Source organism: Hipposideros armiger, unplaced genomic scaffold (assembly GCF_001890085.2).
Source record: "Hipposideros armiger isolate ML-2016 unplaced genomic scaffold, ASM189008v1 scaffold_378, whole genome shotgun sequence".
Lineage (NCBI taxonomy): Eukaryota > Metazoa > Chordata > Mammalia > Chiroptera > Hipposideridae > Hipposideros > Hipposideros armiger.
Genome location: NW_017731728.1, coordinates 684,901 through 697,995, shown reverse-complemented (window position 1 = coordinate 697,995; position 13,095 = coordinate 684,901). Strand labels below are relative to the sequence as shown.

The window sequence follows — 13,095 nt, the reverse complement described above, 5'->3', positions numbered from 1 at the left end:
TTTATCGAGCTTTAATCTGCAGTGTGATTTTCATTTAAGTCTATCCAGCAACATGCTGAAGAAACATATAATTCAAAATACATTTTCTTTAAACTATTTTATTTTTACATATCTTCTGTGAGTCTAGTTCTCTCTTACTCTGATTTAGTAAGTCACCTTTTATTTCAGGGTAAAAAGTGATCACACCAAGAGTTTCTCTCAAATGTATCCAGCCCAGAAAATCTTGTAAATATTTCCATATGGGCAGAGCACATGGATAACTTCCTGTATTTTTAGTGATTAATGCTGCTGTCTGGCATTTGAAGTTAAATGCTGTATCAAGATTTTTCTTTTTTTTTTCTTCCAGCTATACAAAAAGCCAGATGTCCCCCTATATAAAAAAATCCGTTCAAGTGAGTAACTTGGGAGCTATTTTTTCTGCCTCCATACCTCAGTGTTCTTCTTATCCTTTGTTTTCATAAATTATTCTTTGCTCTCTTCTCTCAAGATGTTTACGTTGATGTCAAACCGCTTTCTGGTTACGAGGCTACCACCTGTAACTGTAAGAAGCCAGATGATGACACCGGGAAGGGCTGTGTGGACGACTGCCTCAATCGGTACTGTGCTAAACTGACTCCTCTAAAAGCGTAGGCTTTGCAATATGTAAGACACTTCATTTGGAGGGAAACATAGCCTCTTTGACTTTTCCTCAAGAAGCTGCACAAAGATATATAAAACATAAGCATTGGGCTGTTTTAGTTTGCTCAGGCTGCTATAACAAAATACCATAGACTGAGCAGTTTAAACAACAGAAATTTATTTCTCACAGTTCAGGAGGCTGTGAGGTCCAAGGTCAAGATGCCAATAGGTTCAGTGTCTGTTGCAAACCCACTTTCTGGCTTACAGACAGCTGCCTTCTCCCTGTGAGCTCACGTGGCCTTTCCTCGGTGCATGCTTGTGGGAAGAGAGAGAGAGCGAGAGCCCTGTCTTCCTCTTCTCACAAGGGCACTAACCCCTCGTGAGGTCCCCACTCACGTGCCTGGAAAGAATCCTGTCCACCTCCCACCAAAGGCCCTGCTTCCAGATACCATCACGCTGGGGGCTAGGGCTTCAACTACTAATTTTAAGGGGACTAACATTCATACCATACATGGGATGAATAGAGTAACAGAAAAAGAATGAGATTTAGAGTCTTATGTACCCAAGTTTCAATCCTCTTACTATTTATGATACCTGAGGAAAGTTATTTAACCCCTCTTATAAAAATAATACCTTTTCTATGGAGGTTTGTGAGGATTGTATGAGACAGTGTTCATAAAGTGTTAAGCACAGTTCTAGAAACATTCATAGGTCTCAACATATAGCCATGAGAGAGTAAAGTAGGATGACGGCAGTGCTAGAGAAGAAGGACATGATACATTTGAGGGAAAACCAGGTTAATAAACCATTAGCATATGCAGATACACATGATTGAGTCAGTGATGTCAGTAAGAGGTGATAATGCTATTGTCAGAGATAGAAAGTGTGCAGTCTGACTGGTTTGGAGATAAAAATTATGATTTTCATTTGGGACCATTGATATTAAAATGACAATGGGATTTCAAAATGGAAATGTCTGATAGAGACAAAGAAGTACAGATAGTTTGCTGGTTTCAGTAACATAAGCAAATTTACTGCAAAGAAGACCCAGTGAAATGCACACCAATAATTCCTGTTCTGTATAGTTTTTCTGGCCCAAGACAGCTGCTTCCCTGGCCTCTAGTCACCTGTCCTGATGGCTGAAGGACTCAGTGTTTCAGTACCTCCTGCTTCACCATGCTGGTTGGGAAATTCTACCTTATCTACCTATATCACTGTAAATGTCTTGTCATTGTACGAGGTGTGATCAAACAATATGGTGTATGTTTAAATAAAAAAATTAATTACAGAAGACACACTGCCATTAATTCCTCTCAAAATACTCCCCCTTGCTTCGAATACACTTATCCCATCGTTCTTGCCACTTTCTGAGGCAGTTCTGGAAGTCCTCTTTCATGAGTGTCTTTAGTTGCGCTGTCGTGGCTGCCTCAATGTCCTGAATCGTTGTGCTTTGGGGAAGAGCCAGAAGTCAACACGGTGCCAGATCCCATGAATAAAGTGGATGAGGACACACTGTAAGGTTTCTATTGGACAGAAATTGCCGTACCAGAAGTGGTGTGTGACATGGAGCGTTGTCATGATGGAGGATGATTGACGGCACACTTTAAAACACACCTTTTCTCAACCATAGCTCACACCCGACTGACTGCACTGAACAAGTTGAAACTTGTCTCACATTGTTACTAAGGTTCTGCCTGCCACTTTCTGTATTGAAGGTCCCTGCCTTTCTGTTGGATGGCACTCGGCAGCAGCATTCACCGTATTTTGTGATCATGACAGAAAGGCTCCGTGTGACACGTGGCTCCTGGTACGGCAGTTTTTGTCCAATAAAAACATTATGGTGTACCCTCATCTGCTTTATTCACCAGATCTGGCACCATGCGACTTCTGGCTCTTCCCCAAAGTCAAAATGACCATGAAAGGTAAACATTTTGAATCGATTCAGGACATCGAGGCAGCCACGACAATGCAACTAAAGACACTCACTGAAGAGGATTTCCAGAACTGCTTCAGAAAGTGGCAAGAACGATGGGATAAATGTGTTCGAAGCAAGGGGGAATATTTTGAGGGGGATTAATGGCAATGTGTCTTTTACTGTAAAAATTTTTTTAAATTTAAACATTCACCGTATGTTTTGATCACACTTCATACATACATACAGTTTTACAGCAGTCACAGCTTGTGGTATAGATAGGTCTGTGTTTTGTGCACCGATTTTTGCACTCACAGTTATTTTATATGTATACTTTTATGTATCAGTATGATCCACAAGTTCATCAGTTTTAGGAGCTGTCTGTTTTCTTCCCTGTTGTTGATATGCCATAGTTTGCCATCTCCTGTTGTTGGTCATTCAAGTTATTTCCAGTGTTTTGCTGTTAAAAATGGTGCTACTATGAAGCTCTTTGTGTAGGCCTGTATTTTTAACCCTTGGAGTATGTTCTCAGAAGATTTACCTGTACAGACTATATGAATATTTATATATACTATCCAGTCGCTCTCATAAAATATTGGTATTTTGGGTGTCACCACCAATATATAAATATATTTATCTCCCATAGTTCCAGTTCCTTATCTATTCACATTTAACTGGATTTTTGGTGCTTTAGTATTTGATTGGTTTAATTTTGGGGCGTATTACATGTCCTTAAAGTTGTTTAAATGTACATTTCCGTAGATGCTAACACTACTGTGTATTTTTATATACTATTTTATTGTCTGTGAAATTACCATAATACAGCTGCTGCCTCATTACTTAGTTCCTCTCTTTCTCACAATAGTCCAATGAGGTAGGTGATAGTTCACATTTTGTAGATGAAGGAACCTAGCATTTAGACAGTAAATTGCTCCTAGTACACAACACTTAAGGGACAGAGACAGAATTTGAACACACATTTGTTTGATTCAAAAGCCATGTTCTTTCCCCTCTACCACAATGCTTATTATGTAAGTAGTCTTTTAATCACTTAAAAATTGAAATTTGGGTATTTACCTTTATATAATTACATTGGTTGGCTTATATCTTTTGTTAGTATGGGTGTCAACATTTATCCTTTCCATTCTGTTGCCTTTCTTCAACAAATAAACGTATCCCTAAATAAGAAGAAACACTTAGATACGATGCTGCCAGCTTTGTATCATGAGAATATTATTACTGTGAGTCATGCATCTAATGAACGATGTGATAAATACCTAAGAAAAATTAAAATCCGCTATTCAGTGGGTGCATCCTTATGTATTTAAGAGTAAGCCACATACAGATTCTGCCAACTGGAAGTACGTAACAGGTAGGGCAGCTTTGTCTTTCCCGTTTCTGTCATCAAGATTCTGTAAATATTTGGGGGTCAAAAGTGAAAGGATCCTCAGGACCCCTCACACTTCTGTGGAAGACGCATATGTAGGTTACTCTCACTTGCAAGTAGCCCAAGGAAAACTTGATTTGGGGCTAGTTTTTAAAACAAGTAATGGGTTTTTACAATTACTTCAGATAAACTTTAAAAAGTTGTCCTCCTCTCTGCCATACACTTTGTAGGAATCACCAATATTGTTTATACATTCTACACGTCTTCCCTGGAGGGCTCTTATTCTGTACACCATATCAAACCCTACTGCTCCAGAACTTGTCTTATTCCCAAGAGCAAAGCCTTGTAATCCGTTTCAAGCTGCTTTCTAACCCGGTCCCCATTTGCTCACAGCCTGTATGGAGCCCACTTCGTCAGCCCTCCCCAAGGACAGACGTGGTGTGTAACAACACTGAATACTTAGGGAGAGAAAGGCGAAAGCACATTCATTGCCAGTGAGACTTAGAACGCCACCAGCCTTGAGTACCCTCTGAAGTCACAGCCCCTAAACTAAGCTTCGGCTCCGTCTGACTCCTGTGACCATCTGTGCTCATTTGTTGAGTCAGTTTACTTCCACTTGCCCACAGTGAGACTCTAGAAGCCCTTCCCCTCCAGAAGAGCCCTCAGATTCTCAGTCCCAAAATGTAGGGGTAATCTCTCCTCAGCCTGCAAGGCCGCCTCCTTCCTGACCTGGCACGATTCACAGTGGGAGTATTCATTTTGTTCACGAAAAACTCCTCACCGCTCTTGGAATGCTCTGCCCTCCACAGCTGGCTAAGTCAATCACACTAGTACATTTCCCAGTGGTTATTTAACCTTAAATCTCCCCATGTGAGGCAAAGAGCCTTCCAGTCTAGATCTATCTATATTTAGAGGGGGAAAAATTCTCTAGCTGTTAACAGCATTTTCTGGCTAAAGATAATGGCAGTTTACATTGCTACATCAGAGACTTCACATCTTAGTTTGCAGCAGCTACTTTCAGATTGTGGTAAATTTACAGTTTTTCAGGCACAGTGAATAGAAACGTATTTTCCTTTTTATATAATTAAATGGCTTACCTTGGGTATTTATAAAAACAAATGGAATATATTTCAATGCCTTTAACTCTACAATCCACAAATTTTTAGCAACCTCTAAATGATGGTTCTCCAGCAGGAATTTTTAAAAATTGGAGTCTCTTTCATCTCAGCACTCTGTTATATTTATATTTTAGTTCTTTTATCCACTTAAAGTGTATTGTTGTGTGTGTTATGATGTATGATGAAAATACAGGTGGGGTATTATGAACAGGGGCTTACAACGGAAAAACGAAAATGAATGAGCCTTCCAAAGAAAAGACGAACAAAGAGTAGGAAGATGGACAGGTGTAAAATTTTAAAAAGGCTTCCTGTATTTAAAATAAAAAGAAAAAAGGCAGGAATTGTTATTTGGAGAGGTGAGGGATCCATTAGCATAAAAGATCAAAAAAGCCCACAAAAAGAGGGTATTTTTAGGAGGGGTGCTCAATAGCATTCTTGCAGTAAAGAAGTTAGCAAGAGAAAGAATAAGGTAGACGTAGTACGTTTGACAGTAAGGCAGTGTCTTCACCAGTAGGGCTGACTGTCTTAAGTTGAAGAAAAGTTCAGTGAATGTTTTTTCTCGGCTTGCTCTCGTTTATGTGATTTGACATAATCTGTGTACTATTTGCCCTTTAGGTAAGGATCATATTATTTTGAAGAATAAATCAAATGACTCAAAGTACTTTAAATTGTACAGTGTTAAATACTTTTTTTAATAAGATTTGTAAGTTATGTTTATAAACATAATGTGATATTTTGATCTACCATTATATTCTTGAGCCTCCCTTGTTTTAATCGCGCTAAATATCCTTACTGGGATTCCAAACCACATAACAAAATGAAATGGCTCCTATTAAAGACCTACAAGTTTAAAAAAGAAAGCAATGAGAAGACATAACATGACAACTTTCATCTACTGTGTTCAGAATTTTTTAATTGTTTATTCACTAGAGATTATAGGTTCACCTAGTGATATAGACTGCAAATGTTATTTCCAATATGGAAATGTCATTTATACTAATAAAATATGAAATTCCTATAAAACAACAACAGTGTGAACATACCTGTACATTTAAAAAAGGTTATCAGGATAAATTTTATGTATATTTTACCACAATTAAAAAAAAATCTGGCCACGAGCTACTTTAAAACATGAGTGCAATATAATCGTCAAATCATTAATTCCTCTGTGGCTTGCAGTTCATTTATTCTTAGCACAGAGCTAAAGGGGAGGGTTTTTAACCCAGGGTGCTGAGTAGACAGTTAGCTTAATAATTTCCGAGAAGCATTCAGTGTTTGCAGCTTGACTTAGAAGTTTTAAGTATTATTTGTTTTTGAAGTTACATGTTATTACCTTGTTAACCAGGCTAACTGTTAAAATAATTTCATGTGTTCATTGTTAAAATCCCTACAAGTCATTAAATGGGTTCGTGAAGGCATATATAAAGTTAATTGACATACAATTATTCCTTTTCTTTCTAGAATGATCTTTGCTGAGTGTTCCCCCAACACTTGCCCCTGCGGTGAGCAGTGCTGTAACCAGAGAATACAGAGGCATGAGTGGGTGCAGTGTCTAGAACGATTTCGAGCTGAGGAAAAAGGTTGGGGAATCAGAACCAAAGAACCCCTAAAAGCTGGGCAGTTCATCATTGAATACCTAGGGGAGGTTGTCAGCGAACAGGAGTTCAGGTACAGTATTAAATGATGATACCCAGTAAAGTGACAAAGGGACCAGATTAGAATGGAAAAGAGAAAATTTGAAATTTGCTTTCAGCTTAACCAGTATGTGGCTTTCAATCATGTGTCTCCTCAGGAACAGGATGATCGAGCAGTATCATAATCACAGTGATCACTATTGTCTGAACCTGGACAGTGGGATGGTGATTGACAGTTACCGCATGGGGAATGAGGCTCGATTCATCAACCACAGCTGTGACCCAAATTGTGAGATGCAGAAATGGTAAGGAAGCAGGGAAAGGTGAAGCCAAGAATCCAGCAGAGCAGAGCTCAGGGCACCCAGAGATGGATCTCTCCGCAGTGTCACTCAGCTGCCACCAAGCAGCGCAGGCAGTTCCCCGTTTACCAGGCCCTCCAGGCAGAAAGGAAGCTTCTGATGCTTCTTCACTTCAGCCTAACTGCTCCCCTCAGGAAATTACCATTACGTGTATGTATATAGAGAACAGTGATAATCCCTGGTCTTGACTGGCTGCTTAGTATGTCCCAGGCACTGTGTTACATGGCCCTTCTCCTGTCAGTTCTTTCAGCATATTTATTACATGCCCACTGGATTTGTCACAATGAGAAATAACAAGTGAAATAGATTAGAATGCAATTGAGAAAGAAAAAAATACATCTGAAAAACAGTTCAGAAAAGAGACTGGGATAGGAGAGAATTCTGGGAAGATGGTGGCATAGGAAGGACCAGAAATCTGCCTCCCCTTAGACAACAGCACAGGCACAATCTGCCTGGTAGAACGATTTTGGAATTCTGGATCCTTCAACTTCCAGGGGAAGGCTTAGATGATAAATGGCAGTTTGTTTCAGTCAGTTTGAGCTCTTAGAACAGTAGCAGCTACCCATCCTCCACCCCAAGCCACATGGCAGGCAGCTGTACAAGTGTTCCTGGAACAGCTTGCACACGGTTTACAGAAACCAGGGTGGGTAAAAGGACCCTGTCCTTCAAAAGCTGGGATCTGTGTTCTGATTGTCAGTTGCTGCTTCTGATCACAGAGGTGCAAAAGAGGCAGGCAGCTGTTGTTGTACTTCCCACCATTGTTGCAAGCTCCTCTCCCTCCAGCTGAAGTAACTTCCAGGAGATTTAAAGGGCTAGTGACCTCTTTTTCCCCCTTCATTTTTCGCTTTTCCCCTTTCGGGAGCCAGGCATTAAAGATAGGGGAAAATTCATTGTGACTGTGAATATCAAAGGAAAGGCTCAGAATAGACATAAGAAGACATTGGCACAGAGATAGCCTACAACCACCAAAAGAAAAAGAAAAACAAAGAATAGCAAACCCTAGGGGAGGGGGAGAATCTGATTTCCAGAGTTATCACATTATTAAATTCAAGTGTTCAGTGTTCAACTTAAAATCATAACAAATACAAAGAAACAGCAAAGAATGGCCCATTCAAAGGAAAAAAATAATTCAGCAGACTCTGTCCCTAATAGAGACTCAATGGCAGCTATATTAGACAAAGACTGTAAAACAGCTGCCCTGAAGTTGCTCAAAGAGCTAAAGGAAGATGTGGAGAAAATCATGAAAACAATCTGTGAACAAAATGGAGATATCAATAAAGAGATAGAAAGCCCTAAAAGAAACCAAAAAGAAATTCTGGAGCTGAAAGGTACAGTAATTGAAATGAAAATTTCACTACAGGGATTCAAAGGAAGATTTGAGTGGAGAAAAGAAAGAATCAGTGAATTTGATGATAGGAAAATGGAAATTATCAAGCCTGAGGAACAGAAAGGAAAGAGATGGAAGAAAAGAAAACAAACAGACCCTAAGGGACCTCTGTGATACCATCAGGAGGACCAATATATCCACTAGTGTCTCAGAAGGAGAACAGAGAGAAAGAAACTGAATATTTGAAGACACAGTGGTTGAAAACTTGCCAGATTTGATGAGACGTGAATATAAACATGAAAGAAGCTCACTGAAGTGCAAGTAAGATGAACTCAAAAGAGACAAACACCAAGACTCATTATAATCAAACTTCAAAAACAAAGACAGCAAAAGACAATAGCTGTAGACGTACACAAAAGGAAATTAAGAAGGAATTTAAATGTTTCACTACAAAAAATCAACTGTTTACTATAAAAAACAGGACTGCAGGCAATGAAGGACCAAAAAGCTCTAGGGCCTATAGAAAACAAATAGCAATGACAAAAGGAATTCCCTCCTCAGTAATTAAAGGTAAATGGACTAAACTTTCCAGTCATAAAACAGAATGGAATTCAGCATTCATGATAAAAATTTTCAACAAATTAAGTATAAGGGGATATACCACAACATAATAAAGACCATGCACAACAAGCCCACAGCTAACATCATACCCAATGGTTTAACACTGAAAGCTTTTCCTGTAAGATCAGGAACAAGATAAAGGTGCCCACTCTTGCCATGTTTATTTAGCACAGTACTGAAAGTCCTAGCCAGAGCAATTAGGCAAGAAAAAGAACTAAAAGACATCGAAATTGGAAAGGAAGAAGTAAAACCATCTCCACTTGCAGATGATATGACACTATATATGGAGAAAACCCCAAGACTCCACCAAAAAAACTGTTAGAACTAATAAATTCAGTAAAGTTGCAGGATACAACATCAAAATATAAAAATCAGTTGCATTTCTATACACTGATGAACTATCAGAAAGAGAAATTAAGAAAGCAGTCCCATTTGCAATAGCATCAAAAAGAATAAAATACCTAGGAGTAAATTTAACCAAAATGGTACAAGACCTGTACAATAAAGACTACAAGAAGGGCCAGCCGAGTGGCTCAGTTAGTTAAGAGCTCACTCAAGAGTGCAAGCTCTAAGCAACAGGGTCGCCGGTTCAATTCCCGGCCCGAGCTGAGCTGCTGCTGAGCTGCCAACAGGTAGCAGGATGGCTCAGCGAAAACAAAAGACTACAAGACATTCATGAAAGAATTCAAAGAAGGCACAATAAATGAAAAGATACTCTGTGCTCATTGATTGGAATAATTAATATTATTAAAATATTCATATTACCCAAAGCAACCTACAAATTCAGTGCAATAAAAATAAAAATTCCTGTGCCAGCCAAGTGGCTCAGTTGGTTAAGAGCTCACTCAAGAGTGCAAGCTCTGAGCAACAGGATCGCTGGTTCAACTCCCAGCCTGAGCTGAGCTGCCGCTGAGCTGCCAACAGGTAACAGGATGGCTCAGCTAAAAAATAAATTAAAATTCCAGCGACATTTTTCACAGAAACAAAACAATCCTAAAATTGAATGGAACCACGAAAGACCCAGAATAGCCAAAGCAATCTTGAGGGGGGGGGAAAAAACAAAGCTACAGGTATCACGTGTCCTGATTTGAAACTATATTACAAAGCTATAGTAATCAAAACAGTATAATATTGGCACAACAGTAGAACATATAAATGGCATCCAAATTGGAAGAGAAGGTGTAAATTATCTGTTTGCATATGATATGATCTTATATGTGGAAAATACTAAAGACTACACCAAGAAGCTGTTAGATTTCATAAATCCAGCAAAGTAGCAGGATACAGTCAATGCAAAAGTCATTTGTATTTCTGTACACAAACAAACAATCTGAAAGGGGCAATTACAAAAACTATCCCATTTACAATAGCACCAAAAGGAATAAAATACTTAGGAATTAACCAGTGAGATGAAAGAATTGTACAACAAAAACTACAAAACATTTCTGAAAGAAATTAAAGAAGCATAAATAAATGTAAACATCTCATGTCCATGGATTGGAAGACAATGTTGTTAAAATGTCAGTATTACCCAAGTGAGCCACACATTTTATGCAATCCCTATCAAAATCTCAATGGCTTTTTTTTTTTTTAAGTAGAGAAACCTATTCTAAAATTTATATGGCATTTCAAGGGACTCCAAATAGCCAAAACAGCCCTGAAAAAGAACAAAACTAGAGGACTCACACTTCCTAATTTAAAAACTTAACTACAAAAAACAAGAACACTTAACTACAAAGCTACAGTCATCAAAACTGTGGTACAGGCAAAAACATGGATATAAATGCATGGACTAGAACGGAGAGCCTTGAAATACACCCTCACATATTCAGTCAAATGATTTTCCACAAGAGTGCCAAGACCATTCAGTGGAGAATGGATAGTTTTTTCAAAAAATGGCACTGGAAAAACTGGATAGCCACATGCAAAAGAATGAAGCTGGACCCTTACTTAATTAATACCACATATCAAAATTGACTCAAATAGACCAAGGACCTAACTGTAAGACTTAAAACACTGAAACTCATAGAAGAAAACAGGATAAAAGCTTCATGACTTTGGACATGTCAATGATTTCTTGGATATGACACCAAAGTCACAGGTAACCAAAGAAAAAGGGACAAATTGGACTTCATAAAAATTTTTATGTTTTGTACATCAAAAGACACTATCCACAGAGTGAAAAGGCAACCCACATAATGGGAGAAAATATTTTGCAAATCATTGTCTCATAAGGTATTCATATCCAGAATATATAGAGAGCCCCTTAAAATTCAATAAAACACTCAGATTTAAAAATGGGTAAAGAACTTGGATAGACATTTCTCTAAAGAAAATATACAGATGGCCAATAAGCACATAAAAAGATGCTCAATATCACTAATCATTAAGGAAATGCAAATCAAAACCACAGTGAGATATCACCTCACTCCCATTAAAATGGTTACTGTCAGAATAACAGAAAACAAGTATTGACAAAAATGTGGAGCAATTGAAACGCTTGTGCACTGTTGGTGGGAATGCAAACGGTGCAGCTACTATGGAAAACAGGATGAGTGCTCTTTAAAAATTAAATGACCAGCATTTCCCTTGCTGGGTATAGATCCGGGACTGGAAGCAGGGTCTTGAAGAGAGATCTGCACCTTTGTGTTCACAGCAGCACAATTCACACCAGCTGAAATATGGAAGCAACCCGCATCCATCAGTGGATGATGGATAAGCAAAATGTGGTCTGTGTACACCACACAGCTGACAAGGTACTATATCCAGATACATAGAGAACCCCTAAACCGCAACATAAAAAAATTATTGTTATTATTCAGCCTTAAAAAGGAAGGAAATTTTGCAATATGCTACAACATGGATGGACTTTGACATTATGCTCAGTGAAATGAGCCAGATACAAGAGAACAAATACTGTATGATTCCTCTTATACAAGGTGCTTAGAGTAAGCAAAATCATGGACACAGATAGCAGAATGATGGTTGTCGGGCTGCGGGGAGGGGAAATAGGGAGTCAGTGTTTAACGGGTGCAGAGTTTCAGTTCTATAAGATGAAGAAGGATATGGGATGGGTGATGGGACGGCTGCACAGCAGAGGGCTGTACTTAGTGCCACTGAACGGGGCACTTTAAAATGGTTAAGATGTAAACCCTGTGTTATGTGTGTTTCAACACAATAAACAAAGACCATAGGATAGTATGAGCAACTTTCTATTTTTTGTAAAATTTAGGTATTATTCCCATAAGATCTTAAGTGTAAATTTCCATCCATTTTTACAAACGTATACACCTCGTCCCTTACCAAAATGTAGAACATTTCCACCATTTCAGAAAGTTCCTTTGTGCCTCTTCACAACCTCCCCCATCGAAGGCAAGTAGTGATGGATTTCTGTCACCACAGACGAAGAACTTCACACACTCTTCTGTGCCTGGCTTCTTTCACTGCACGTAATATTTTTGCTATTTATCCATGTTGTTGAGTACATTAGTGATGTGTCAATTTTTATCATGGATTAATTTTTTATATGAATTCACCAGTTTGGTTATGCATTTTCCTGAACAACTTTTTTATATTTGAAAAGTTGAATGAACTGAACAAATTCCTTGAAAACACAACTTACCAAAAACAACACAAGAGGAGATAGAACATCTGAATATCTACCAAAAACAGTGAATCTATAATTAAAACTTGATGACAAAAGAAACTTCAGGCTCAGATGTCTCCACTGGTAATTCTTCCACATACTTAAAGAAGAAATAATGTTTATACTACCAACCTCATATAAACGCTTCCATTTTATAAGGCTAACATACCCTTTATCTAAAACCTAACAAGAGTAATAAAAAAAAAAAAAAGAAATACAGGCCAGTGTCTCCCATGAACACGGACACAAAAATCCTAAGTAAAATATCAGCAAATGAAATCTAGCAATATATAAAAAGGTTCATATGTCATGACCATGTGGGGTTTATTCCAGGAATGAAAGGTTGGTTGGTTTAACATTTAAAAATCAATGTAATTTAGGGGCCAGCCGAGTGGCGCGTTGGTTAAGAGCTGGCTTGGGACGCCAGCTCTGAGCAGCAGGGCCCCAGTTCGGATCCCACATCAGAGACAGTG

The 13,095-nt window shown here is 38.6% G+C and overlaps 1 protein-coding gene across 2 annotated transcripts in view; it reads left to right on the top strand.

The window, feature by feature from the left end:
* ASH1L (ASH1 like histone lysine methyltransferase) overlaps nt 1–13,095 on the top strand; it is a 139,017-nt gene that overhangs the window by 106,799 nt on the left and 19,123 nt on the right. For both annotated transcript variants that reach the window (XM_019662507.1, XM_019662506.1), the window contains 4 exons: nt 347–392; nt 488–596; nt 6,497–6,703; nt 6,828–6,974. In XM_019662507.1, coding sequence (XP_019518052.1) covers nt 347–392; nt 488–596; nt 6,497–6,703; nt 6,828–6,974 — 509 coding nt within the window. The remainder of the gene's footprint in view (nt 1–346; nt 393–487; nt 597–6,496; nt 6,704–6,827; nt 6,975–13,095) is intronic.